The 27,563-nt window shown below is 56.2% G+C and overlaps 1 protein-coding gene across 9 annotated transcripts in view; it reads left to right on the forward strand.

Moving 5' to 3' along the window:
- The window catches only part of ARHGEF10L (Rho guanine nucleotide exchange factor 10 like), a 162,086-nt gene that overhangs the window by 55,813 nt on the left and 78,710 nt on the right, over window positions 1-27,563 (forward strand). For 6 of the 9 annotated variants that reach the window (XR_010939627.1, XM_067722085.1, XM_067722053.1 and 3 more), the window contains 6 exons: window positions 2,063-2,254; window positions 3,026-3,059; window positions 16,636-16,727; window positions 18,481-18,564; window positions 22,555-22,727; window positions 27,329-27,445. Coding sequence is in view for 8 of the 9 variants with exons in the window: in XM_067722085.1 (XP_067578186.1) it covers window positions 2,063-2,254; window positions 3,026-3,059; window positions 16,636-16,727; window positions 18,481-18,564; window positions 22,555-22,727; window positions 27,329-27,445 (692 nt within the window). In the remaining variant the exon portion in view is untranslated. The remainder of the gene's footprint in view (window positions 1-2,062; window positions 2,255-3,025; window positions 3,060-16,635; window positions 16,728-18,480; window positions 18,565-22,554; window positions 22,728-27,328; window positions 27,446-27,563) is intronic. The other 3 variants (XM_067722094.1, XM_067722102.1, XM_067722104.1) reach the window with 3 other exon arrangements.

Below are 27,563 nucleotides of genomic sequence, written 5' to 3' on the forward strand. Positions count from 1 at the left end.
TGCTGCAGTCAAGCAGCTGAGGAAGGGTCTTCTTGAATTTGATACACTTGCACCTAAAATGTTCTGCTCTGGAAACCCCAGGTCACTGTGGGTGGGGTGGGGGGGGGTTTGGATTTTTCTGGTCAATGAGACTGCTAGAATCAGATATGTCCATCTGTCCATCCACTGGCCCGTCTAGCTGTCTCTCTGCTCCATCCACCTCCCCACCCATTTACTTATCGATCCATCTGTGGACAGTCCTGTCCTCAAGGATCTCGGGCAGGGAGGGGACAGAAATTGCAGCAGGTGTCCCTGTGTAACACTCACATCCCAGGCACTATGCCAAGAGCAGTTCTCCACCAGGGGCAGTTTTGTCCCCCAGGGGACATTTGGCAATGTCTGCAGACATTTTTGGTTGTCATAGCTGGAGGGTAGAGGGCAGGAATGCTGCTACACATCCTATAGAGCCCCCCAGCACAAAGACCATGCAGCCCGATAGGAGGCTGAGAAACCCTGACCCACATCTCACGTCACATTCACATTAGCCTTATGAGGTAGGTGCTGTTGTCTCATTCTCCATTTTACAGGGAAGAAACCAAGGTTCAGTGAGGTGAATGGGACCCAGACAGGACGGGGTGGGCCCCAAGCTCATGCTCTAAAATGTGTGACATGAGCTGTGACAGGCCTGCTCCGGGCAGCCCAGGGAGGGGCGATCAGCTTCAAACCAGCCCGCATTGTCCCTTCGTTTGGGAGTGGGTTTGCACAAGGTAGGGAGATGGGCTAAATGGATGCTTGAGGTTCTGTTTAGGCTCAGATTCTAGAAAAGAAGTCTTCTAAGGCAGAAGACTGGGGGATCTCAGCTTGCTGAAAAGGGCCAAAGGTGAGGGCTTGTTACGCTGTTTAGGATAGAGGATCCATTTCTTCACTTGTTGAATGAAACAAGTGAAGTTCTTGTTCAAGTTTTCTGAGTTCTGCCCGTCGACTGAAAAAAAATGCACAACCTAAGAGGAGAGAATTATGTTTATGTTTTACTTGACGGACTTACTGAGGACTTAAGCCCGGGAGGCAGCCTCTCAGATAGCTCTGAGGGACTGCTCCTAAGAGGTGAGCGGGGAGCCAGGATATATAGGAGTTTTTGCAACAAAGATCAGGTAGTGAGAACATCAGAAGATTACTGTTAACTAAAGAAAACCAGGCATCTCAAGTTAATGAATTTAGCACTCTTCTGTATATGGGAAGTGCGAGAGGCTGGGCTCTTTGAAATCATTCCTTTGATATGCGCTTTAGCTGTCTGGGGCCAGCATCCTGTTCTTTCGGTCCTGAATCCCCTCAGGGTGCACCACTGGGGTGGCTGCAGTGGCTGATGCCTCGATGGCTGCAACATCCTTTGTTTACTGATGTGGCTGGCGACATACCCCAGGCCAGGACCTGCCCCCTTAAAGGGGCAAAATAAATCATTACACATTTTACAGGAACAGATGAAGAAAACAAGAGGCTAAGACAGAGAAGGGATGCGGGCAGGGGTCCTCCCAGGGGAGAGAAGCAGGGAGTAAGGCCGGGTTGGCCTTCATGCTGGGAGCCCTGCCCCAGCCAGTCTGTGCCCTGGTACCCAAAAGCTGGCTGCCTTCAGGCTCCCCTCCCCCATGCATACCAAATAAAGCGCAGGGTGCCAAGTTCATTCGCATATATGCAAAATGCAAAGACATATGACACATGGAAATACACACGAAGGTGTGTGCCCAGACGCACGTGGGCAGATGCATTCATAACCCCCCCTTGCTTACAAAATAGGAAAGTAGAAAACAAGACAACCAGAGACTTCCATTCAAGTCCAGATGCACACACGCTCGCCTTGGAAGCTTGCTCCCTGCCCTCCCTCTACTGCCCATCTGCTTAGAGCCCCAAGCCACCCGCGGGAACCTCGGGGCACAGGAGGGCCACCTGACCTGGGCATGGGTTTAATCTAGTCTCTGGGAACTGCCCGCGTGCTCTCTCTCGGACCCCCAGCTGCTCCCCACTTCCAGCCCTCTCTCTGGACCAAACCCTGAGACCCCGCAGCAGGCTAACTCCTCCTCCCTTCCAGGAGATCCGCTGCTTCCTGGAGGCCCAGGCCCCTCCCCCGAGGCAGAGGACGACCCTGGCGAGGCCTTTGAGTTTGATGACAGTGACGATGATGACGAGGACACCACTGCTGGCCTGGGCGTCCCAGGCGCTGCTCCAGAGAAGGAGGCGGAAGACGCCCCACTGATCCACTTGGACTCCGCCCCCGTCGCTGGTAAGGTGCTCTGGGAGCCCAGGGTCTTCCCATTTCCGGGCCTCCGGGGCTACAGGGAGCTCAGGGCTGCATGGATGATGCCTTGTGGCTCCTCCACTGTCCCCAGAAAGCAGGAAGGGAAGACAGACCACTGGGAAGAAGCTGCATTCCATCGCTCCCGTTGGGAATTGGAGATTCCTAGCATTCCTGCAGCATCTGGTGCACTTTGGCACGTCCTAAGTGGCAGTGGTTGGCCGTCAATGGCAGTGGTTGGCTGTCGGTTGTGCTTCAGTGACAGTTACTTCCCAGAGCTTGTGTCCCTGAAGCTCCGCTCTCCCCGCAGCTTCTCCCAGGGAATCACAGCCGCCAGAGCAGCAGCCTCCCGGAGCCCTGGGGGCAGGAAGGCCCTGATAAGGCCGGCGTTAAATGGCAGCTTCTGTCATCGGGAGGGACTGGGGACTGGACCGGCAGGAACTTCCTGCAGGCTTGGGGACAAGGGGCTCCTCGAGGGGCTGCGGGTGAGGGCAGGCCCAGAGCAGGCAGCGTTACTGGTTCTGGTCGGAGCTGGGATGTGGGCCATGGGGCTGGGGGTGGGGACAGGCAGGTAGGACTGGTAGGGGAGCGTAATGGTAGTGTGGGGCTGGGGGAGGGCAGGCAGGGACGCAGCAGGCACCGGGCTGGCGGCCCCGTCTCTGGTGCCCCCGGGGAAGCTGGGAAAGGGGGCGGGGATGCGCTGAGTCCCTCGGGCCAGCCGCTGGCCTGACGGGCTCTGCCTCTGCTCTCCTCCCGCAGACCCAGACCTAGCGGCTGCACCACCCCAGACACAGTAAGTGAACCTCGTTCTTTTGCTCTGGCAGCTGGAAAACGAGGAGAGACCGGGCAGGAGGTGTGGGAAGGGGTGGAGCTGCGGCTGTGAGGGCTCAGGGCAGGTCTTTGGCTAAGGAGAAACGCATTTCAGGATCCCTGGGCTGGAGGGAAGAGGTCAGTCCCTAAAACGTGTTACTTTTTCCTTTATTTTTCCCACAAGCATGTGAAGTAGAAAGCAGGCCTGGCTCCACATCCTGGCTTTGTCCCTTGCCAGCTGTGTGGCTAGAAGGAGTCACATAAACTCTCCAAAGTCAGTCTGTTCACATGCAAAATGAAAACAATGAAGTAGCCACCCACTCCATTGGGCTGTGGCTGGGAATTAAACAGCTCTCTGGTGCTCCGCGCGGTGCCACCCTCTGTAATTGTCTTTGCCATCGCCATTTGTTTTGCCAGTATCGTTCCTGCTCCCTTTCCTCTGACTGTTGCTGGGGACTCTGCCCTTCTCCACCTGGGAGTCTGTCTGAGTCAGGGCAGCCTAAAGGCTAACACCCCTGGGTGTTGGGGTGATTGCCGGCATCGTACTCTGGGCCCAGCACTGGTCATGGGTTCTTGTGTAAGTCCCAGTCCCCCAGGCCTTGGTTTTCTCATCTGTAAAATGGGCCACTGCTTCCTCCATAGAAGAATGAAGAACTGCTGGGTAAGACACCTAGAGACACCGCGGGCACCTAATCAAGGCAGTTTTACCACCACTCCCCCTGTGGTCTTCAGCAAGTTGGACGGCGCATTCGGGAGTCGGGGGCTGTGAAAGCTGAGGCCTCTTGGAGCTTTGCTCACTGGTGCTCACTGCTCGGCTTTCAGGACCTGGGTGTTTAGAGAGTCCTAAGGGAAGCCTCAGTGGTGGATCTAGGCCCTGGAGTTGATGGCCGGGGCCCCTGGGGTCCTGAGTTTAAATCCTGGCTGCCCTAGTCTGGGGAGGGGTGTCTGAGCCTTCCTTTGTTTTTCTAGAGTGAGCTGAATCGGGTGGCTAATTCTCAGGTAGGTGTCACCCAGCTGGAGGTCTCAGAGATGCAGGTTGTGGCCCTGGGTCCGGGAGCCAGGGCAGTTCTGGATTCAAATTCAAGCCTAGGAGTCCTTGTTTGTGTTCATTTGCTTGTTGGAGTGGGTGGATCCTGGGAGGGTTTCTGCTGGGCTTGGCACTGTGTAATTACCACCAGAAGAGGGGCCAGGTTCTCTCCTCCCTGGTTAGGGACCTGAAATGAATCAGCGATTCTGCACCTGGGCTGGGAAGTCCTGACATTGCTGTGATCTCCCAGGGGTTACATCCCTCCAGGCTGGGCCAGGAATAAAGCCACCCAGAAACTCAGTCTGAACAGGGAAGCAGACTCATCCAGGTGGGGCAGAGGGTGCCAGGGAACAGGGACACTGACCGGAGGGGGGCTAGGGGGGTCTTGGCTCAGCAAGGGAGCATAAATTCACCGGGGGAGAGAGAGGAGGGCTCCACACGAGGAAGCCACTGAGCAGGGACGGGGGCAGGGGCTTGGGAAACGGTGTGGGCAGCCAGCCAGTGCACCCCTTCCAGGAGTCTGGCACTTGCTTTTCTTGGGCCATCCTTCTGGAGACCCTGGTTCCCTGACCTCAGAGTCAGGAGCATAGCTGTCTGGCCTGGCCCTGCCGCCTTCTCTCTGTGTGTCCTGGAGATCCTGGTGACTGCGGCCAGACGCTGTGTCTGGCTGGCGCTGGTGCCCCGTGGAGGCCTCGTTGCAGTGGCCCCCAGAGCTGGTGCTATACTGCGTCAGAATCACTCAGTGTGGGCCACGCGTTTCTGGGAGAGGGGCCCGGCCTCTGCCTTTAACCCACCACCGGCCATTCCATAGCATGTCCACCTATCCTATACCTGGTCCTGGTGTTGGCCCAGCTCCCTTGAACACCATCTCCTGGAGGTTCAAATCCTCACTCAGCCCTTCACTAGCTGGGTGGCTTTGGGCTCTGTGAAGCTCTCTGAGCCTCAGTTTCTGCATCTGTAAGATGGACGTGTTCTCCGCCGCTAAGCATCGCGAGGAATAAGTGAGGCTGGTTGCTTCTGCTCCTGCCTCCTGACCAGTTTGGATGTTTCCAATGTGATGGGGCCGAAGGGGCGGAGACTGTGTGCCCAGTGCCTCTGACTCCTGGGCTGGGCCTGGGTTGCCAACAGGTGTGAATAAACATCACTTTTGAGAGCCCTTGATGGGGCATTCGTGGGCTGTGAGTCCCCTGCAGAATATTGATTGCAGCAGGAGTCCCGAGAGACTTCCTTTCCGGCCCCCTTAATTTTACAGATGGAGAGACTGAGGGGTGGGGCTTGCCCACAGTCTCCCAGTGAGATGCTGGAGGCCTCCTGACTCCTTGTCCCTCAAGTGTCTCTGTGCTGCTCCCAGCTTTGTTCCCTCCCTTCCAGGTCTCCGTTTACTTAAGTTCCACCTCCTTCCCCGGATGGTGAATTTCCACTCTGGAGTCCTCTGGGAGAAGAGTCAATCCAGATCGCTTTCCTTCTCCTTGGTATCCAAGACAAAGGGAAAAAAAAATATCTTGATTTTCTTTCTTTCTTTTGTTTTTTTTAAAAAAATTTTCCCAAAGGTAGTCACTAAGCAGACATTGCTTTGAATAAGCAAATCTCCAAGCGGAGGGCATTTCATCTCTTCTCACTGCATTTCTTTCACGGTCCCTCTGCCTGAAGGCTTGGAAATGGCCTTGGGCTTTGCCTCGCTGCCTACCTGGCCTCGAGAAAGGCAAGGGCTGCCTGACTCGAGGCTCCTGACAGCACAGTTAGAACCACTGCCCAGATCCGGGCAGCCTCAAAGTGACCTCACTCCCTCCCCAGCTCTCATCCACAGCTGGGGAGGGAAGCGGGTGGGAGCACCGTGGGTAAAGTGAGGGCTGGGGTCCGGGTCTTCGAGGGCCTGGGAGCTCGGGCTCTGAGCCGCAGAGAGCTGGCTTCAAGGCTCACCTGTTACTTAATACCCGTGTGTCATTGGGCAAGTTAACATTTATGCGGTGCTGCGTCATTGGTTACGAGGACAGCTGAGGCTGACGGGCAGTCCAGGTGACCTGGGCAGGGGCACCGGGTCCCTGTCTGGCTGTGAGGCCTGTGGACTTCCGGGTCCCTTCACCTGGTAGGTGGGATTGCCCAGAGGAGGCAGCCAGGCTGTTATGGGGTAGGCAGAGTTGCTGGCTTTGCTGAGTGTGTGTGGCGCCGAGGCCCACGGGGTGATTTTAGGGTCGGGCCCCGCTGCTCCACAATCCCAAGGAGTGAGGGGGCCTGGGCTCTCGTCCGTCCTGCTGCCGGGAAAAGAACCTTCAGCCTGCTCGGCTGGCTGCTGCTACCTTCTCTTTCCGAAACGGGACGTGTTATCAGATAACAGCAACAACGACAACAGCCATAATAGCGAACGATAATAGTAATAACAGTGATTGTGTTTACTGTGTACCAGGCACCAAGCTAAATGCCCAGTCCCATCTCTCGTCTCTAGGAAGTGGACACTTCATTACCCATGTCACAGGTGGGAAATTGAGACTTGGGGAAGTTAGGTGGCCAGAGTTACATATAGATGGTACATGTTCATTCAACAGAGACTTAGAACCAGGGCCTCTCCGACCGGAGGCCAGGTGTTTGACCATCACCCGACCCTCCAGGGATGCGCTGGGGACTCGGGATCTAAGCTCAGGACTTCAGACTTCGGTTCATGCTGGGAGGGGTGGCTGGCTCCATAGGAATGATCCCCTTCGGTGTGCATTTATTGGGGTAAGAACTTTGCCTCTTACGAGATCTAACTTTGCCTCTTGAGCTCTTGGGAGAGTAGTGTCCAAGCTGTTGCTGGAAAGTTCCATAGACCCCACCTGGGGAACCAAGCAGAGTGGCCTCGGCCCTGCCTGTGTGTGGTTCTGGGTGGCGCCCGTTCCCTTGAGATGGGAGCAGGGCAAAAGCAGCCCCCTCCCCTCTTGCCCCACACAGAGGTCTCGTGATGGTGGAGGGGTGTGGAAGGGCGTCTCCACCTGCAGGCCGGCTCCACGGGGCCAGGGATTTTTCTTGGCGGGGGAGGCGGGTATTTTGTTTGCTGCCATATCCTCCCGGCTTAGCACGGTGCCAGGCACAGGGCGAGTGCCAAAGGCATCCCCGTTGAATGAACGATGGATTCCAATGGACAGAAGGAGGAGCCGGGTCTGAAAGGCGACTCTCAGTGTCTCCGTGAAAATGAAGAGAAAACAAACCGTGTGGAAACAGCATCCCTGACCCGGGGTTCTGACTCTGGCAGCTGACTGAGGCCAGGGCAGAGGCCCGCGGGAAGGGAGGCCTCAAGCGGCCGAGGGGCTGATCCCGCCGACGCCACTCATGTCGGCTGCTGTTTCCTGAGTCACAGTCCGAGTTGAGTGCTTCCTGCACAAGATCTCATCTCCTAGGCAATGCAGCCCTAGGAGGCGGGGCTACTGATTATGCCCATTTTGCAGATGAGGAACTGAGGCTTAGAGTCGAAGTAGTTTACCCGAGATCTTGCAGAGCTGGTGAATGGCAGGGCTGCAGCTTGGCCCGTCTGACTCCACAGCCATCCATCCGCTGGAGCTCACAGGGTTGGCCTTTTTGGTGGACTTTGAAACCTGTGAACTCACAGCCACCCTGAGCACCCAGTAAGTACTTGCTGGGAAATGAGAGCGCGTAGGTCGCCCGCTCCCTGTGTTTTCCCCGACTCGGGCCGTGTCTCTCACCTCTGAGCGCACCATGCCCTCTGGATTTGTTTGCTTTTCCTGCCCAGTTTCGCTGCCATCCCCACCGGCCCCACTGCAGCCTCAGCATTTCCTGTTGGCTCCTGGCCTGGCTGCAGGGACCCTCAGTGGCTCCCGGGAGGTACTTGTCCTGCCCCTTCCTGGGCTTATCCAGGCAAGATGGACTGTGTTGCCCACTGGCCAGCGTCTCTCACCTGGGCCTGGAGCCTGAGGGAAGCAGCTGGGCAGCTGGGAGAGCCAAGGAGACCTATCCTCCCTGGACGCATCAGGTGCCGAGAAGATCAGACCAGGCCTGGGGAAGCAGCGTTTGAACAGGATGGAAACAGGGCGCTGGAGGCCCTGCCTGCAGCCTGGCCTTGTGGCTTCTGAGGGCCGAGGGTCTGGGGAGCATGGGGGCTCTTGGGGGGCAGCTCGACGAGGCTGGAGTAGCCCCTGGCCCCGGGAGGAAATGGAGGTGTCCCCGAAGGCTTGTGAGATGGCTGCAGACCCAGGCTGGAGTTGTTTGGCATCCCGAGCTTGCCCTTAACTTGCTGTTTCCCCAGATCCGGAGCATTCGTAGCCTCCTGTGTCCTGTCCTGCAGGGTCTCCATGGGACCCGAGGACTGACAGAGACAAGCTTCCCTCCCAGTGGAGTCCCTCATGGGAGGGTTATGGGGACCCTTTTCCCATGAAAGACCTCTGTCTGGCCCCTTGCCGGTCCCTAAATTGGAAAAGCTGTGTTTTTGTTTTTGTTTTTGCCCTTTTCCACCCCTGGCTACAAGGGGTTTCCATATAGGAGCTATGGTCTTTGGGTCACAGACCCTTTGAGTCCCCAGTATGAAGGCCACACAGCCTCTGGCCTGAAAAAATGTACACAGGTTCGCATCCATTACATCGAGTCCCCCTTCAGGAACGTGTCAAGTCCACCCCTGGATCCCTGCAGTGACAGGACTCTGCCTTATGCATCTTCCATCCCAGTGCCTGGCACAAAGAAGACACGGCACTAATAGTTTACGTGTGCACGGACGTTACAGTTTATGTAGCCCTTTCCACATGCATCTCATTTTGATTTGCACAACTGTGGCAGGCAGATTAATGCCCCTCTCCAAGACTTCCATGTTCTAATTCCCAGAACCTGGGAATGTGCGACCTTGTACAGATGTGATGAAGTTAAGGGCCTTGAGATGGGGAGATGATGCTGGATTATCCAGGCAGGCCCAACGGAATCACAGGGGTACTTATAAGGGGGCCTGTGGAGTCAGAGAGGGATTGAGAGATGCTGTGCGGTTGGCTTTGAAGATGGAGGAGGGGCCATGAGCCAAGGCTGCTTCCAGAGGCTGGAAAGAGGCAAGGGAGCAGATTCTCCCTTAGAGCTGCCAGAAGGAGCACAGCTCTGCCAACACCTTGCTTTTACCCTAGTGAAACCCATTGTGGATTTCGGAACTTTATGGCTGTAAGAGAATATACATCTGTGTTGTTTGAAGTTACTAAGGTTGTGGTAACTGTCACAGCAGCAGTAGGAGACTAACACAGCAGCCCTGGAGAGTGGGAATTCTTATGGGTCCCGTCGTGCAGGCCCAGAGAGGTGCAGTCACTGGTCCAAGGGAGCCGAGTGGCAGGTAGTGGCGCTTGGGTTCAAAGCCAGAGGGCCGGGGCTCTGTTTGCTCTTCCCCAGCAGCCCCCTGCCCCCCCAGATCAGTGTTCTGCTGGGAGTCCCCCTGCCCTTCCCCTCTGTCCTCCATCCTCCACCTCTCTACTGAGTGCCTGCAATGTGCCAGGTGTTGCAGCGACTAAGGCAGACAGTCCCTGCCCTCGGGGGGCTGACATTCTGTGCCTTGGTGTGTTTATGGGCTCTGTAGCCAGATAACAATGGCCTGTGCGTCTTCTGCACTTATTATTCACCAAGCCCTGTTCTAAGAGCCTCTCCCGCCTCCAGTAATGCTCGTGACACTCACAGGTGGGTGCTCCTGTAATCCCCATTTTACAGATGCAGAAGCAGGTGCAGAGGACACACGCTGTCAGCCTCAGGACACGGAGCTGAGATGAGGCAGAGCCACGGTTGAACCTGGTTGGCTTCCAGACCCAGTGTTCTAACCCCTGTCCTCCCGTCTCCTGCATAGATCTGGTTTGGACCTTGCCTGTCTTCCACATCAGCTCCACAACCGAGGACCCGTTCATTGTCTGATCTGCTTAACCTTCCATGTCGTCTCTGTAAAGTGGAGGCTAAATGAGATGTGAGGACCAGATGCTCCGTCAGCGAGCTGCCCTTAACGCTGTCCTCAAGGGGTGTGGGTCTGCCTGGGGCAGGACTCCAGGGCACAAGGGAGCCCGCGTTGGCCGATCTGTTGCTCAGCGTTGCCTGGGATGTGTTTTCCTTCTCCCTTTCTTTCTTTCTTTCTTTTTTCTAACAGTCATGCATGTTTATTGTAGAACAATTGGAAAGTACAGAAAATGATAGACTAAAAGCAGCCTTTAATTCTATCACTGTGTGTTCCTACCCAGCTTCCTTGCTATAGAAGTGTACATATGTATATATATATCAATATTTTATAGAACTGTGTTTTATTGCACATGCTGTTTCCCAGCTCACCTTTTTTTTTGCGGTACGCGGGCCTCTCACTGTTGTGGCCTCTCCCGCCACGGAGCACAGGCTCCGGACGCGCAGGCTCAGCAGCCATGGCTCACGGGCTCAGCTGCTCCGCGGCATGTGGGATCTTCCCGGACCGGGGCACGAACCCGTGTCCCCTGCATCGGCAGGTGGACTCTCAACCACTGCGCCACCAGGGAAGCCCCCCAGCTCACCTTTTGACCTAATTACATAGGGTGAGCATTTTCCCATGGGAACTTCTGCAGTACCCCACAAGGCTCTTGATAAGTTATTGCTGGGGGTACAGTGCCTGTCCTGGGTCTGACTGCTGAGCCTGGGGCCCTCGAGATGACGGGAGGGAGGTGCGTGCACCACAGAGCAGAAGGCCAAGGTGGGGTCTGGGTTATTGTCTATGTCTGGGGGGAAAGATGGTTCCCCCGTGGCCTTGATGCTCGCTCCCCACTGAGGACTGTATTATAGATATCAAGTCAGGGTCCCCTCCTCCGACTTCCCTGGGGGCTCCTCCCCACTCTGCTCATTCAGTAAGTGGATTTGTGACCATGTGGGTGATGGCACAGGACAAACAGACTGGGGCCCAGAGCCATTCCATATGTGAGGGGTGGCCGGGCTCAGTGTGAAGAGATGAGTGCATACAGGGACCCTGTTAGCTGGAGGAGGGGTGGAGGGGAAGGAGGGGGAAGGGAAACAGTGCACCGGGGGTATTTATCGTGGGCCAGACCCTCTGCTAAGAGTTTTACAAGCCTTTGTTTACTCCTTCCTGGAACCCTAAGAGGGAAGTATTATTGCTCCATTTCACAGATATGGAAACTGAGGCACAGAGAGATGCTAAGTGCCTTATCTGTGTTATCTCATTTAATCCTCACAGCAGCAAGTAGAGTGATTATTCATCCCATCCCTCAGCAGCTCCAGGATGTTTAGCCACTGTCCTGGTCCACAGCCAAGTGGCAGAGCTGCGATCTTATCCCAGGTCTGTTGGCTCTGGAGCATATGTCTGTTCCCACCCTAAGCCCACGATTCCCCCGTTCTCAACCCTGGCTGCACATTGGAGCCAGCAGGGAGCTTTAAAAACACCAATGCTGGGCCCCTCCTGACGGATGGGTCAGAATCACTGGGGCAGGGGCTCTGGGTCTGTATCTCTGAGGAGCTTCCCAGGTGACTGCCGTGGGCAGCTGCTTTGAATCCTCCTACCAGGTGATCTTCAAGGTCCTTCTGCCTTTTTTTTTTTTTTGGCTGCACCGTGCGGCATGTGGAACTTCCCCGACCAGGGATCGAACCTGTGCCTCCTCAGTGGAAGCGCAGAGTCTTCACTACTGGACCACCAGGGATGTCCTTCTGTTTTTTTTTTTTAAATCCTTATTAGAGTACGGTTGATTTATAATGTTGTGTTAGTTTCAGTTGTATAGCAAAGTGAATCAGTTACACATATACATATATCTACTCTTTTTAAGATTCTTTTCCCATATAGGTCATTACAGAGTATTGAGTAGAGTTCCCTGTGCTATACAGTAGGTCCTTATTAAGTATCTATTTTATATATAGTAGTGTGTATATGTCAATCCCAGTCTCCCATTTTATCCCTCCCCCCTGCCCCCTTTCTGGCTTTAACATGCTATATGAACTAGAAAGTGGCCAGGGCTGAAAAGAAAACTGGCAGCAGACTTAATCCGGGCTTGATGTTTTTGCCTTTCTTTTGTGTCTCTTGGATTTAGGGATAGTGGTAGTGGTGCTGCTGGGGAATTTCTTGAGGGGAGTGATACTCTTGAGTCGGGCCATCCTGGGCAAGCCCTGCTGTCCCAGCCCTCGGTCTGCTGCAGATTGGGTTTTACTCAAGACCTTATAAGGCTCATGTTATTTTGGTCCTTTCAATTCCCAAAGGTGGAATTCTTTCCTCTTTCATATTTTTCAAACCTTGTCCTGGAAAAGGCATCAGGAATACCGTGTGCGCGCGCGCGTGAACACACACACACACACACACGCACGCACACGCACACGCACACGCGCACACACACACACACACACACAGCCACCCAGCCAGCCAGGGATCCTCTGACCATACTGGTTTGGGGGGTCTTCTCTCTGATAACTCACACTGTGTAGCCTCTGGGAAGGGACCTTGTGGAATCTGCTGAGCAACCGGGCCCGCCATTCTCAGGGTGGGGCTTCTTGTCTTTAAAAGAGGCCGGGGAGCGGGGCATCCATCATCACTGAGTGTCCTCGTGTGAAGGGGCTGACGGAATGGGGTGACCAGGCCAGAGCAGGTCCCTGCTGTCACAGGACACTCACTTCCCCTCTTGTCCCCGGCGTGTCCCTGGAGAGAGAGGAGGTGGGCTCAGAAGGTGCTTTGAGCTCTGTGGTGGGCTCCTGGTGTACTTGACCTCGGTCTGGTCGGTGAACGCTGTCATGGGGGGGCCTCCTCTTCTTTGCCCAGCTTCTTGTTCTCTGTTCCTCTCCGAGGACTTGGCTCCTTTTCTTGGCATTCGAGTGGAGTGGCGGTGGCCTCACTTTGTAAGACGGTGTCATCTTAGTGGCTGGCCTTTCTTGCCTGTGCAAGCTGAGAGGCATTAGAAGTGCAGGAAGCTCAGATAAGGGCGAGATAATTGGCCTCTTATTGCTTTTTTATGGCTCTTTTATTATCTGAAACCTTTGGGGAGGCTCCAGGAGTGTTTGCTCACAAGGAGAATTAGATTTTCCAGCCAGGCAGCAGCTGGGAGAGGCTGCCCCTGGGTGGGCTCAGGGTGGGTCAGTGGCCTTGGCAGGCAGCTAGAAGGGCCAGGGAGGGAGGAGGCACCCCCAGCCTCATTTCTTGCCATGCCCACTGCTTCCCTGTCCTGGGAGGCTCTTCCCCCTCCCGTCTGCCTGGGGAACACCTGCTCCGGTCTGAGGGCAGCAGAGTTGGTGTCAAGAGCAAGGCTTTGCAGGCAAAGTGCGACTCTGCCACTTGCTGGCCAGGTGATTTGGGGCAAGGTACTTGCCAATTCTGAACCTCACTTTCCTCATCTGTAAAATGGTCACAATGAGACACACACTTGTCCTCAAGCACTCTGCCTAGGGCTGGGCGCAGAGAAGATACCAGCAAAGTGCAGGGCAGGGGTGCTGGTGGTCTCCACCCAAGCGTGGGAAGACCTGTCCATGTACGGGCACTGGCCTCTTCCCTCCCTTGGGGCCCCTGGTGTCTCCGCTTGCCTCAGCCCTTGAGGCACTCAGGGTGGGCATAAAGGTCGCTGCTCTGCTGTGTGGCCCCTGCTCCCCCGCCCAGGAAGCCAGGACCAGTACCTCGATGGCTGCTCAACAGAAGCACGAGCCCACCAGCTTCTCCAGTCGTGCCGGTGGCTTAAAGCCACGCTGTCCTGTTCGGGGGCCACTAGCCACGTGTGGCTGTTCAAAATGAAATACAATGAAAAAATAAGTTCACTGTGTTTTGGTAACGTGCAAACCAGAGGCTCATATTTTCAGCCCCATCCTGGCTTTTAGCATGTCGTAGCAGTTACAGATCCCTTCTAAAGCTGTCTGACCTTACCCCCAAATGCCCATCCCGCCTCCAGAAGGTCACCCGGGACCTTCTGGGGTGTTCACTGGTCGAAGCGCACCTCAGCCTTGGAGCTGGTGTCACGATTTCTCCTGGACAGAGACTCGATCATGCATCTCTGACTATGCCAAGAGCTCTTTCTCTCTTTCCTTTGTTTTTTTTTTTTTGTGGTATGCGGGCCTCTCACTGTTGTGGCCTCTCCTGCCACGGAGCACAGGCTCCGGACGCGCAGGCTCAGCGGCCATGGCTCACGGGCCCAGCCGCTCCGCGGCATGTGGGATCTCCCCGGACCGGGGCACGAACCCATGTCCCCTGCATCGGCAGGCAGACTCTCAGCCACTGCGCCACCAGGGAAGCCCTCTCTTTCCTTTTTAAAAACATGGTTGGGAGAGCAGTCAAGTGAGGTGCAGTGATGTCGTGACACAGCGAGTCCGTGATGTCGGTGAATGTTTGAATGCGGGCTCCCTGCTTCCACATGGTCTGGTGGAAGGAGCAGACTCTGCAGGCGGACAGCCTGGGCTGCAGATCCCAGCTCCCTCTGACGGGCCGAGTGACTTCAGTAGAGTCAGTCATCAAGACTTCGTGAGCCTTAGTTTCCCCATCTTAGAATGAGGACGACACTGCCTACCTCACGTGGGCTCTTGTGTAGTGAAATATGCAAATATAGGTAAAGTACAGCAAGCGGCACCTGGCGCGTTCTTCCAGGAGTCACCGGTTGTCACGGTTAATGTAGCAAAGCAAACTTTAAAACCAAATTCTGCCGAAGTCTCGTCAGCTCCCGCTGCAATGATTCGGTTCTGTCTGAGCATTTCTGAGCGGCTGCACTCAGCACCTTGAAGCCGCCTCCAGGTTGAGAAGGTGATGACTCAGGGAAGCGCCGTTAGGGATTGGAGCTCAGGTGGCTCCAGCCCAGCACCCCTCCTGGTCCAGACCAGCCCTGTCCCCTCTTGGCCTTAACTTCCCTCTGATGGAAAGCGTTACCCCAGGACTGAAATGCGCCCCTCCCCCCCAGGCGACACTGCTGACTTCTGGCAGTAAAACCGGAGCTGAGTCTTGCTTCTCCAATGGTGCTGGTGGCTTCGGCCTGCGTTGTCCTGTTCGGGGGCTGCTAGCCACACGTGGCTATTTAAAATTAAATGACCTAAAATGAAAAGTTAAGTTCCTTAGACACACGAGTTCCATTAGCCACCTTCCAAGTGCCCCGTAGCCACGCGTGGCTCACTGGACAGCACAGACATGGCATGTTTCCACCGTCACAGCCGTCCTTGCTCTGTTACCTGAGACGCAGTCCTGAGAGCCCAGCTTAGGGGCCCAGCAGGTTGGCTTCACCGTCCGGCTCTGCCACTCACAGGCCGGTGACCTTGGGCAGGTTCCTCTGCCCGCCACCTGCCGGAGTGGGAAGGATGCCAGGATCTACCTGTCAGTGCTACTGGGAAGGCGAGGCCAAGGGCCTGCTCACAGGAGGTGTTCCACACTTCACTCTCCTCCCTCCCCTCTCCCTGCACTTCCGGTTGTCATCTCCCCCCTTCCCCTCCCCCTCCCCCTCCTCCTCCTCTGTTAAGGGCTTGCGTGATGGCAAGTTCAAGTCAATTCTTCGTAACAGTGGCAGCTGCCTTGGACAGTAGAAGGCCTCTACCCTCTGGGTTGCCAGATGTGGCTTTTTTTTTTTGAGCATGGGCTTAAAGAAAAAAACAAAAACCTTTCACTCTGGGATAGTTTTAGATTTACAGGGACGTTGTAAAGGTAGCACATAGGGTTCCATACACCTCCTCATCCTGTTCTCCCCGCTGTTCGCATCTTACACGACCACGGGATATTTATCAAAACTAAGAAACCAGCGTTGGTACGTTACCATTCTCTGAACTCCTGACTTTACCTGGATTTCATCAGTTTTTCTGCTTATGTTCCTTTTCTGTCCCGGGATCCCATCCAGGACCCACGTGGCATTCAGTTGTCATTTACACTGCTCTGCTCTGTGACAGTGCCTCAGTTTTGTTTTTCTTGATCATTGAGGAGTAGTGGGCAGGTGTTTTATAGCATGTTCCCCCATCTGGGTTTGTTTGGTGTTTTTCTCATGATTAGCCTGGGGTTATGGGCTTGGGGTAAGAATCCCACAGAGGTGAGCACCCTTCTCATCACGTCGTATCTGGAGTACATGATGCCCGAGTGACGGCACTGGGTTTTGCTCACTTGACCGCTTGGTTAAGGTGGTGTCTGCTGTTTCTCCACTGCTTTCTCTTTGCTTCTCTGCTCCTGGGAAGCGTGCCTCTGGTCCAGCCCATCCTCAAGTGTGTGGGAGTTAAGCCCTGCCTTCTGTGCATGGTCTTGTGAAGCTTCGCAGGTCCTCGTCTCTCAGACGCAAGGCCCCCCAGTCCTCTCCTCCATCTTGCATGTGGAGACTGGGGAGGTGGAGGTTCCCACTGAGTCTGCCCTGGAGGAGGAGAGACAGGGTGCCCTGGCCTGAAGAGCATCTGATCCCTATCACTTATCACCGTGAATACGTTTGACCTTTATGCTCTTGTAAAGCAGCAGGTCGGCCTTACAGTGCCTTCTAGAGGTGAGGAAACCAAGAGGGGACGGGGCTTGTCCAAGGCCAACCCAGCTGTGGCCTCCCCAGCTCGGCCTTGGGGTCAAGTGGCCCTGTCACCTGGCGAGGGGCTGTCTGACGCTTCAAGGAACCAGCTGTCCCATCCTCCTGGCTCACTGGCCCTGCTTCTCCGCCCGCAGGGAGCCGGCCGTGGTGAGCAATGGGGATGCCGTGGACACAGCTTTCTCTGGGGTCCGGCGCTCCAGCTGGAGACGGAAGAGCTCCCGTCGCAGTAAGTCCCCCGCATTCGCCCCCCGCGCCACCCGCCCCCCAGGTCTCAGCCCCAGGAGGTTGGTGTCAGGATAGCCTCCCCTTCTCTAGGCTGAGAGAGCTGATGTGGGCTTGTTGTCCTTGCTGCATGGCTGCTGTGGGCTAGGTGGCAGCTCTGAGGTGGACTGGCCACTGCCCACCCTTGAGAGTTGCCCCCCTTTGCCACCTGATGTGAGTCGTGATCCAGGAGTAGATCACACATTCAGCTGCTCATCTGTCCCCCAAATACTTCCAAAGCTCCTACAGCGGGCCAGGGTGATCTGGGTGGTGGGTGTACACTGGTGACCAAGACGAGGTCCCTCTGGCAGCAGAACCAGACACATAGGCGGGTGGTTACCATGCAGAGAGCAGGTGCTAGGATGGGGAGGTGGGAATTGGGAGAGCCCACGAGTCCTGAGGCAGAGAGTGAAGGAGCAGGGCTCCGGGCAAGAGTGTCTAGGCTGAGAGGGCAACCTGTGCCGGAGCCCAAGGGCGAGGGGATGCCTGGCACCTCGGAAGCAGTGAGCCTTGGTGTGGTGGAGGGGAGGGTCTAAGGGGTGAGCAGGGCCAGGTGAGGCTGCCATCTCCCCAGTTCCTCCTAGAGTGTGTGTGGGGTACCCCCGGAGGCCGTGCTTTCCCCAAAGTGACAGTGAGCCATAAGAGGCCAAGGGGAAGCCATGAGACCACGTCTGCACTTCAGTCCCATCACTGGTGCTCCGAGACAAGGTGGTGGGCTGGAGGCTGTCCAGGGGAGGGAGGCTGATGGCTGCAGCCAGGGACCTGGAGAGAGGCGGGCAGGTCTGAGCCATGTGGGAGGCAGAATCTGTGTCGGTGGGGAGGGGGCGGTGAGGCTCCTATAGGGCTCTGGGGGCCCTGGGACCGCAGGGAGCAACGCAATTAGGAACGGGGACTTCAGAGTCCATCTGGTCCTCTGTCTTCCTGGAAGGCCTGTGGGGTGAGGACAGGCTACCATCAGGGGTGGGGACTGGTTTCCCAAACCCTCGCTCTGCTGGGGCCACATGCCCCTAGAGAGGGCAGAGATTGGGCACACAGTTATCGGGGGGGAGACCTCTTTAAATATTCCAGCTCAGGAGCTGCTAACATGGGCAGGATGTGCTCTCTGCCCTGCTCATAGCACACCCAGCAAAGTGTTAGGGGATTGATGTGCTCATTTGCAGAATTTTTTTACCAATCAGGGCCCCGCTGGCTGAGTTCTGGGGGACTCTCCTTAACCCCACTCTCCAAATCCATTCCCCCACTCCCTGCCGTATCCTGTGCTCATTAGATATGGCTGCCTTGCCCTCCCCTGCCTCTGGGTGGGGGGTGACTCCTTTTGGGGTAGTCCTGGGGGCCTGGGCGGCTGAAGAGGCTTCCGGGCCCTGGAGCACAGGTGCTGGGTTTGCTTCATGCTCCCTGCAGGTGCCATCAGTCAGAGGGGCAGGCCTGCAGGTGTCGGGGCGGCAGGGGGCATGTGCCGCAGTCACTGGGAGGGCGCCTTGGAGGGGCTGGGGAGCGGGAAGAGGCAGCGGAAGCTGCGTCCTCTTAGAGCAGTGGCAGGCTAGGGTTCCCCAGGGGTTGGGCTGCAGGATGCTGGCCCAGATGAGCCGTGGGGGTGCGGGCGGGCGGGCGGGCGGGCGGAGGGAGCTGCCAGCTGGTGCAGTCCTGCTGTCAGTCTGGCAGCCGCCCTGGGCCACCACAGCCTCTTTCGTGCTCTTTTCCTCTCCCTTCTCTCCCAGTCGACCGGTTTACTTTCCCCGCCCTGGAAGAAGATGTGATTTACGACGACGTCCCCTGCGAGAACCTGGACGCCCATCAACCCGGTAAAGCCTCTTTCAGGAGTCCCGCTTCTCTCCGGACAGAGGAGGGGTGGGAGGGGCGGCGGGAGGGCGGGGCCTGGGGAGGGTCTCTCCTTCCACTTCCTCCCCGGCCCCCACCCAGTCCATGGCCCCTCCTTCTTGCTTTTAAAAACCACGGCCGTCTTCCCGGGAGAGTCAGGAGATGGCTGAGGGCGTGGCCAGGCTGGGGCTAGGGCGGGGTTAGGGCTTCATGGGGCGGGGTTAGGGCTCCATGGGGAGGGGTTAGGGCTTCATGCGGAGGGGTTAACGCTTCAAGCGCAGGGATTAGGGCTTCAGGGGCAGGGGCATGCTGGGCTGTAGGTCCCCAGGCAAATCTCTCACTTTTCCAAGCCTCCATTCCTCCTGAAAATGGGTTAATAGTCCAGACTTGCTGAATGGTGAAGCAGAGAAAGCCTGGGAAAGCCTGGGCCCTGCCGGGAAGATCGGGGCCGCAGAGGAGAAACAGGGTGGAGGAGGGTGAGTGCTGCTGGAACTGGGCCCACATACTCACCTAGCTGGAAGGAGGACTACCCAGGGACGAGGGGTATTTAATATCCATTCACAGTAAGAGCCGTCTTTGCTTAAACACGTTTTGCCAGCTGCTCTTCATGGTTTATCTCCTGTAATCTGCTTTGAAACTTTGACTTAGGGTATTACTTCCTTATTCTTCAGAGGAGGAAACTGTAGAGGCAGAGCTGGGATTCGAACCTGGGTCATTCTGACTCCAAGTCCAGTGCTCTGTCCCCCTCCCCCCCACAAAGGACTTGGGTGGCATTTTATGAAAGATGAAACGCATTTGCTTCCCCTGTTCAGTCAACCCTGTGAGGTCGGTAGGGCAGGGCCTATGGCACCAGTTGACAGTCACATCAGAGAGGTTAAGCCACCAGCCCCAGATCACACAGCCAGAATTTGAATAGACATCTGCTGGACTCTGCTTTTTCTACAACACTGTTCTGCCTGTCTTCAGGGCCTCCCCGTCTAGTGGGGGAAACAGCCCCTGCATTTGTGGAGCTCCTGGTCTGACAGGGGCGACCGTAACCATCCTGGGGCAGCATATAGTCCAACGGGAGAGACACACAGACAACATGATGAGGCCCGACGTTCCCCGGGGGCACACTCCTGACACCTGTCCCAGGAGCAGGGCAGGTGGGCCCGTGATCCACCCATCCATCTAACAAGCCCTGGAGGAACCTGGAACCCATTCCTGCTTGTAGCTCATGTGAATCCGGGAGAGTGGGAAAGGGTGGCTGGATGAAGTCCCAGAGCCAGGAGATCGGAGTGGCCTGAGGCCATTATTTGACCCCTTTGGGCTGTTCTCCCACCTGAATCCAATGAAGCCACTAATCACTTGGTCACAGTCTTCACTGGGCACCCTCGGGTCCCCAGGGTGTGGGGATATGGCATGTCCTGTGGTTTACCCTGAGGTGGGCAAGAGCAGGTGGCCTGGGAGCCAGTTGAGCCTGCCGATTGAGGGCCAGGACTCCTGCCCTGAGACCCCCCACTCTCTCTCGGGGCTGTGGGAGGGTTGAGTCGGCGAGGCTGGGCCCAGCCCTCAGCAGGTGCACCCCACAAGGAGCGCTGTGAACATCACACATGCCAGGGCCCCGCACGGCCTGTGGGCTCAGCCGGCGCTCAGTGTGGAGGGTGTCCACTGAGGTGCAGCCGCACAGGCCAGTGGACCCACACAGCCTCGGGCTTTCATCCTGGCTCTGCCATTAATTAGGGCACAGCTCTCTGTGCTTTGGGCCTTGGCTTCTTCGTATGAAATCAGAATATCGTCCTGACCTCACAGGACTTTGGGGAGGGCCACGCCGCAAAACTTCTGGTTAAATCTCTCCGGCCTCAGTCGATGCATCTGTAAAACTGGGCAATGCTAGCTTCCTCCTTGGGTGGTGGGGAGGATGCCGTGAGATAGTTGATGTAGAGCACTGAGTGGGTGGTGGTAAGTGCTTTGAAAGGGGAGCCATGTTCCTGAGCATTAGTGAAGCCCGTGGCCCCAGGAGATGGGGGGGCAGCGGGGACCAGGCCACTGTGAGGCCTCTGAAGGCTTAGGAATCTGGTGATGCTGTCTCCACTGGAGAGAGTATTTCTGGACGAGCCCAGGGGGTCGTCAGCACGGTGGTGCCTCTGTGGAAAGCAGCACGGTGAGTGGATGGGGCCCCCTCCCCACTCACTGCCTGACTTCGGGCAAGCACACGTCTTCTCTGGGCCCCATTTTCTCATCTGTCTGATGGGAGGCGGTGGTAGTTTCCGGCCCCACAGGGCTGCTGGGAGAATCTGGCATGTAGATTAGGTGGGCGGGGCCAGAAGTTAGGGGAAGTAGATGTCACGTGGTTCTTCCCCTGGGGCAGCCCCAAGAAACTGGGCTCTGCCCCTTGACTCACGGGTTGTGGGGCCTCCACTGCAGTAACAGGACAGTCAGCCCAGCCTTGTGAAGGTCACAGCCTGGTCACCAGCTGCTCTACTCCCTGCAGATGTTAGTCACTATCATCTTTTGCTGAAAAATAACCCCATGCTTCCTCCTGATCCTGGGACCTGAGTCTCCAGCTAAGCCCCAGTGTGTCTGTTTTGCTCTTTGGCTGCAAATCTTCCCCGACCCCTCACCCGCCCGGCTTTCCCGTGCGGGGGAGGTGGAGGCTTGGGGTCAGTGTGGAGACCTTCAAGCCCACCCAGAGCCCCCGCGAGTAAGGATCAGCTGCTCTTTGGTGAGCGCCTGCCATGTACCAGGCTCTTGGCTAAGAGCTTTCTGTGCAAATATTATATTTCCTCCACCTTCCAGCTTATTATCCCCATTTTATAGAGAGGCTCCAAGAACCAAAGTTGTCTGCTCTTTACAATGCGTGGTTTCTGAGCAGATTTTTTTTTTTAAACCCATCTCAGTGCCATATTTTGTCTGTGTTAACGAAAAGCATTTTCATCTTCGTGCACTTTTTTGGAGTCTGCCCTTACTTTTGTGAGGCCTGCAGTTCAGTTATTCTCCAGGTAACAGCCCAGGAAGTGAAGCTCAGAGGTGAAGGTGAGGCCGAGAGCTCCCAGAGGTGGAGCTGGGACCAGGGCTGGGACCCCGTGTTCTGGGCCCGGCAAACTGGCTTTTCCACCTCAGTCTAGAAACAGCATCTCAAACCCGAGTTGACAGGGACCCCCAAGAGTGCCCGGCCCTGGTGGCACGTGTCCCTCCAGGCCAGTGGACTGTCAGGTCTCTGTCCCCCAGTTTCCCATTCAAGGCATTTCCTGTGGGGCCGGAGAAGAAAAGGGAACATTCCTGGACGCTGGGCCAGGCGCGCCCCCTACTGGACCATCCTGGACCCTCACGGGGAACTCAGATTTGGGGTGAGGGATCTGAGTCATTCAATGCCCCGGACCATCTTCATTTTCCCCCCTAGCATGCTGAGGCCAGAGCTGAGGGCCTGAGTCAGGGCTTGGTCTTAGGGCTTCTCTTTTCCTCTAAAAAATGCCACAGAAGGGCTTCCCCGGTGGCGCAGTGGTTGAGAGTCCGCCTGCCGATGCAGGGGACACGGGTTCGTGCCCTGGTCCGGGAAGATCCCACATGCTGCGGAGCGGCTGGGCCCGTGAGCCATGGCCGCTGAGCCTGCGCGTCCGGAGCCTGTGCTCCGCAACGGGAGAGGCCAGAGCAGTGAGAGGCCCGTGTACTGCAAAAAAGAAAAAAAAAAAGAAAAAAGAAAAAGCCACAGAAGCCCCAAATGAGCATTCCGATCCTAGCAAGGTGGTGTGGATAGGGGAAGTTGTTGAGCCGGTTGTGTGCCAGGCACATTTCTCGTGCTTCTCTGCGTTTTTCACGTCCTCCTCACTCTGCGGGGTGGATGTCGTGTTCTCACTGCCTCCTGCTTATGGACCAGGAAGTGGAGCTGAAGGTCCACCTTGACCCACGCCCGCACCTGCCCGCCTGGGTTCAGAAATTGGGGCTGGTGGGCTTGGCCTCAGGGCCTCGGCTCACCAGCCCTGTCTCTCGGCCAGCAGGGGCAGAGAGGAAGCTGCTCTACGAGGATGTGCGCCGGGACGGGGCACCCCGGGAGACGGAGGACCTAGGCTGGAGCTCCAGTGAGTTTGAGAGCTACAGCGAGGACTCCGGGGAGGAGGCCAAGCCGGAGGCGGAGCCCGCCAAGCACCGAGTGTCCTTCCAGCCCAAGGTGAGGGGGAAGGCGTCTCTCACCCCAGCCAAGGCACCTGCGAGTGGGGTGGTGAGGGCCAGGCCTGAGACTCATATCTAAACCTCAGTGATTCCCAGGGATGTATGGTGAGAGAGGGAGAAGTGGCCCATGTAATCCCGAGACAGGAAGTGATGCACCCACATTGCTGATTGGCCGTGGAGAGCCCTAAACCTAGGATGGGTGTGGTTAGTGCCTGGCACAGGTGTTGCCCCTGCTCCAGGCCTGTGGCAGACCCGGCAATTGATGACGATGCTCACGGGCTCAGATCTGGCTTCAGAATCCTCCTGAACACAGTGCTTGGGCAGCTTAACTAACTGATTACAGTGGACACATGGATCAAATCAGCTTGATCTCCCTGCCTCACAGGATGCTTCTCAGATCGATCCGAGACCCCCACAGCCCTCTGCCCTGGGGAGGTGAGCAAGCGGGCTAAGTCAGAGGTGCCTGGGAGGCTTCTTTCCAAAGCCTTTCAAGGGGCCATCCATGCACTGATTGCTTCCAGTGTTTCTGCCTGGAACTGAGTTCATTCTGCTGATTTCATGGAAGGAGCCACGGAAGCCAGGAGGAGGATGGATCGTTTGGTTCCTCCTTTGCTGTGACAGCCTTGCCTGTCCCATTTGTTCTCTAGAAGCCACCAGAAGGCAGGTTCTATCCATGCCGAGATTTGGGATTGAATGGGAGCAGCCTCTTAGAGACAGGCCCTGCCCGACCAGAGGTGACTGGGTCTCTGTAAGGGTCCTTTTGAAAAGACACAGGCAGGCAAGTGGGCTCAGCCTGTCAGCGAGTCCTGCCTGCAGGTGGGGCAGGGACCGGGCAGGGGCCCCAGGCCCAGGCTGGATTACAGGGGCCTCCAACTCCCAAGTTTTTCTGAGTGCCTCCTGCCCCTTTCTGAGTTTGGGGATCCCTTCTGGGAGAGGGGCACAGGCCAGAGCAGCACCTACGCCTAAGAGTCTTCAGACGGACTTTACTCAGATGAAGAGGGCTCCCCAAGTCCTCAGGAAGCCTGGGGGCTGAGCAGGTCACTCCTGAACCCCTGCTCTCCTCTCGGCTGGGCCCCCGTGGGCGGCGCCACGGAAAACAGCCTTGACCTCCTGCTAGCAAAAAACGTTAAGCATCTCTGACACCTACTCTGTGCCCAGTCCACATGTTAGGGTGTGGGTTGGGGTACAGGGGGACTGGAAGACCCAGCCCAGGCTTGGGGAACCTTTGTGGTCTAGGAGGAGACACCAAATATGAAACGATTTGTCAAAAATGAAGAAAACATGCCTTTCTGTGAACACGAGCCCGTGTACGTATGGCCGCCTGCCCGACACAGGTGGGATTTGATGGGCCTGATCACAGGAGGCTTCCTTCCAAGAGAGGCGGGTTGGGAGCTGGGGTGCAGAAGCCAGAGGAGATGGGAAAGGTGTCCCCAGTTGGAGGAATGACCCAGGCGAAAGCCCAGGAACAGGCCTCTTCCTGCTTCTGTCCTTAGAAGGGGCAGCTCTGGTTTAGGGGAGGGAGGGGGCTTTGGTTATGAAGGTGCCACTCGCCCTGGGTAGCCTCTGCATAGCGGGGGCGGGACTCGTGTGTCCCAGCCCTGCTCTGGAGGGTGTGAGCAGTGGGACTCCAGGCCTGGGCCAGCCCTTGTTCTCAGCCTCTGACTGTCCCGCCTAATCTCCCACGGCCACTTCCCCAGCCCCGTGCCTTCTTGCTGGGGACCAAGAGGGAACCGTCAGCACCTCTCAGGGCAGGATGCGTGGGGATGCTGAGTTTGGGCTCTCCCATGGTGGTCCTCAGACTTGCACAGGCATCAGGATCATGTGGGTTGTTGGTTGAAATCGCAGATGTCGTGGCCTCGCTCCCAGGTTCGGGGTTTGGGTGGGGCCTGGCAATCTGCTTTTTAACAGCGCTCCGTCCTCCGGGGATGCAAGGGGCCCACAGAGCACTCTAGAAATGCTGGCTGGGCCCTCACCTTGGCCTGGCCCCAGGGGTGGGGGTGTCTGGGGGCTGCCCTGGGCTTGTGTCCCGCACACCCTCAAGCTGGGGGCTTGGGACTCTTCCTCAGCAGACAAACGACGTGCAGAGTTCTTGGAATTTCTGACCATGAGGACTTTTCTCCGGCCATGGGCCCAGGCCCGCCTGTTCCCTGAACAGCAGGCTCCCAGGGATTGTAGGGGGCGTATTTCTTCTGACACCCACCTCTGCCTGGGAACCGCCCCGCCACAGCCCCACCTGCAGGGCTTTGCCCTCCTGAGCTGCTTGGGGCGCATCTGCTCCTACGCGTCGTGCTGCAGCCGCTGCATGTTTCCGGTGCCACCGCTGCTTGCCTGTATGTAGTTTGTGCTGTGGCGCGTCAGGCAGCAGAGATCTGGGCAGAGTCGGGTCCTGTCCTTAGAGTCTAACGGGAACCTGGTACCCTGTGCAGCTGCAAAAGAACTAGTGGAGCCCCTCCTGCAGGTGTCTGGCCAAGCCAGCCCTCAGTGGGCCGATTTTTGCCAAAGAAAATGACTGAGGCTCTGCAGAGGGACCTCCTTAGGAGCACTTGACCCAGATGTGACCGGGAGCCTGATCCTGCTTAATGAGGGCCTGCTGGTCGCCCCCCATGGTCAGTGGGAGGTTTTTTCTTTTTTTTCCCAGCTGTGAAACAGGCTCCACTGAACCTGTCCACTTTCTGATTGTGATCTCTTCATGATGAAGGTGACCGTGATCCAGTTGGCCAGGGGCCTGGGCAGCACTGCCAGCTCTGACCTCAGCTGGTTGACTCTTGTCCGGCTAATTCTGCAGTTCACCTTCGAATCTAGTTCTTCGGACCCTGAGAGAGGCAGAGGCCCAGGTCCTTTATGATTTATCATGTCAGTCTTATTTACAGATGAAACAGGACTCCAGTTTTCTGGGGCGTCTGAGTAACTCTCGGAAGGATCCCTGTCCTGCTATTTCTTTGTATAACAATAGTGAATATGTGCCCAGTGCGGTACAGCTGAGTGTGGTACAGCTGGCAGAGCAGTTTCATTTATTGTTCCTAATACCCTAGAGTGGTTGGTATTACTTGCTTTAAGACTCTCATTTTGTTGATCAGAGAACCTAAGTGACAGAAGCTCAGAGAGGTTAAATGATGTGGTGAGGGCCACACAGCAAGTAGGTGGTAGAACCACAGCTCAACATCACATAGGATTGGAAAGGAAGTACCTTGTCCATCCGTTCATCCCTCCATCCGTCCGTCATCCATCCATCCATCCATCCAGTCAACTGTCCATCCATTCAACAAATATTGAGCGTTTATTATTTGAAAGATAGTCTAATATCTAAAAAAGCTTCCATTTTGTTGAACACTCACTAAGCTCTGGGGTTTACATGCTTTGTCCATTTCACCTTCTCAGTGATACTATGAGGTAGTTATTATTATGGCTACTTTACCAGTGAGGAAGCTGTCACTCAGAGAGGGAAGGAGACTTTTCCAGCTAGTACGCGGGGAGCAGTGCTTTGAATGTAGGCCCACCTGCCTCTAAGCTCGTGCTTTTGATTCCTCTGCTTGTCTACTTTTCTACAAGTAATCCTAGTCATGGTCTTCTCTATATTTTGCCAAATGTCACTATTGCTCCTACAGTTCATGCATTTGAATGTCTGTCTGTTTGTCCATTTATCTGTCCATCTTCCCAGATAGTATGTAAGCCAGCCACCTACCCCTCCATCCAGTCGCCCGCCCGTCATCCCTCCCTCCCTCTGTTCCTCCAGTGGTGTGCTCGAGCCAGCTCAAACTAGCTCACAAGAGCCCAAGAACCAATTGTGCACATCCCTTTCCAACTTCACACTCAGTGATGTCACATTGGTAGTCTGAAATTGGCCGTGGTGGGCGTGTTCACGCCGTGGAAATACTATAAGGCAGGGCTCTTTTTCCTGGAGAACCGCTCGTTGAATATTTACCAGCACAGCACTGCGTCCAACCATCCATGTTTTTATTAATTCATCTGACTGTCTCTTCATCCCTCTACCCATTTGCCATCTGTACAGTCATCCAACTAAATGTATCCATTTGCTCACCCATCCATCCACTTATCTGTCTATCCATCCATCTATGAGCCTGTCCATCTGCGCATCCGTCTATTGTCCATCCATCCATCCATCCACCCCTCTCTGCATTCACCCATCTTTCTGCATTTGCCCACTCATCCATTTATCCCCTTGCCCACCCATTCCACCCATCCGTCCACCTGCCATTCATCCCTCTCGGAAACTTGCCAAGAGCCTCTAATGTCGAGAGCCCCATGCTGGGCTCCTGGGATGGGGAGATGACCGAGACACAGTCCTTGTCCTCTTAGCACTGGGAGGGGGCCCGGGCTGTTCCCCTCCCGCCTCTGCTCCCCCGCAGCTGCAGAGACCCAGCCCCCAACTGCGTGGCATGTTGGGGTTGGATGCTGCTGGAGCTCATTCCAGGCAGGGGCCTGGTGGTCCCCAGGTGCCCGATCCCACCCACCCCGGGTTGTCTATCCACCACCTCACCTGAGTCTCCTTTTTACTCTGTTGCCGGTGTTTTGTCTCCTGCCCTCCCCGCCTGCTTCTCTCACCTGCTGTCCTTCTGCCTGGCTGCTTGGGGGCTCCAGCTTTCTCCAGACCTGACTAGGCTAAAGGAGCGATGCGCCAGGACTAAGAGAGACATCTTGGCTTTAAGAGTTGGGGGGAGAGACATGCAGGAGCTGAAGCACAAGTACGATTATAAGGTATTGTCTGTCTGTCCCTCCAAGTCCTGGGGGCTCCCGGGGCCTTTCCTGCGCTTCTGGGGCTGCAGGGGTGGGGCTGAGTCCTGGAGCTGCCTCGAGCCCTGGAACTTGGTGGCAT

Source organism: Pseudorca crassidens, chromosome 2 (assembly GCF_039906515.1).
Source record: "Pseudorca crassidens isolate mPseCra1 chromosome 2, mPseCra1.hap1, whole genome shotgun sequence".
NCBI classification, from domain to species: domain Eukaryota; kingdom Metazoa; phylum Chordata; class Mammalia; order Artiodactyla; family Delphinidae; genus Pseudorca; species Pseudorca crassidens.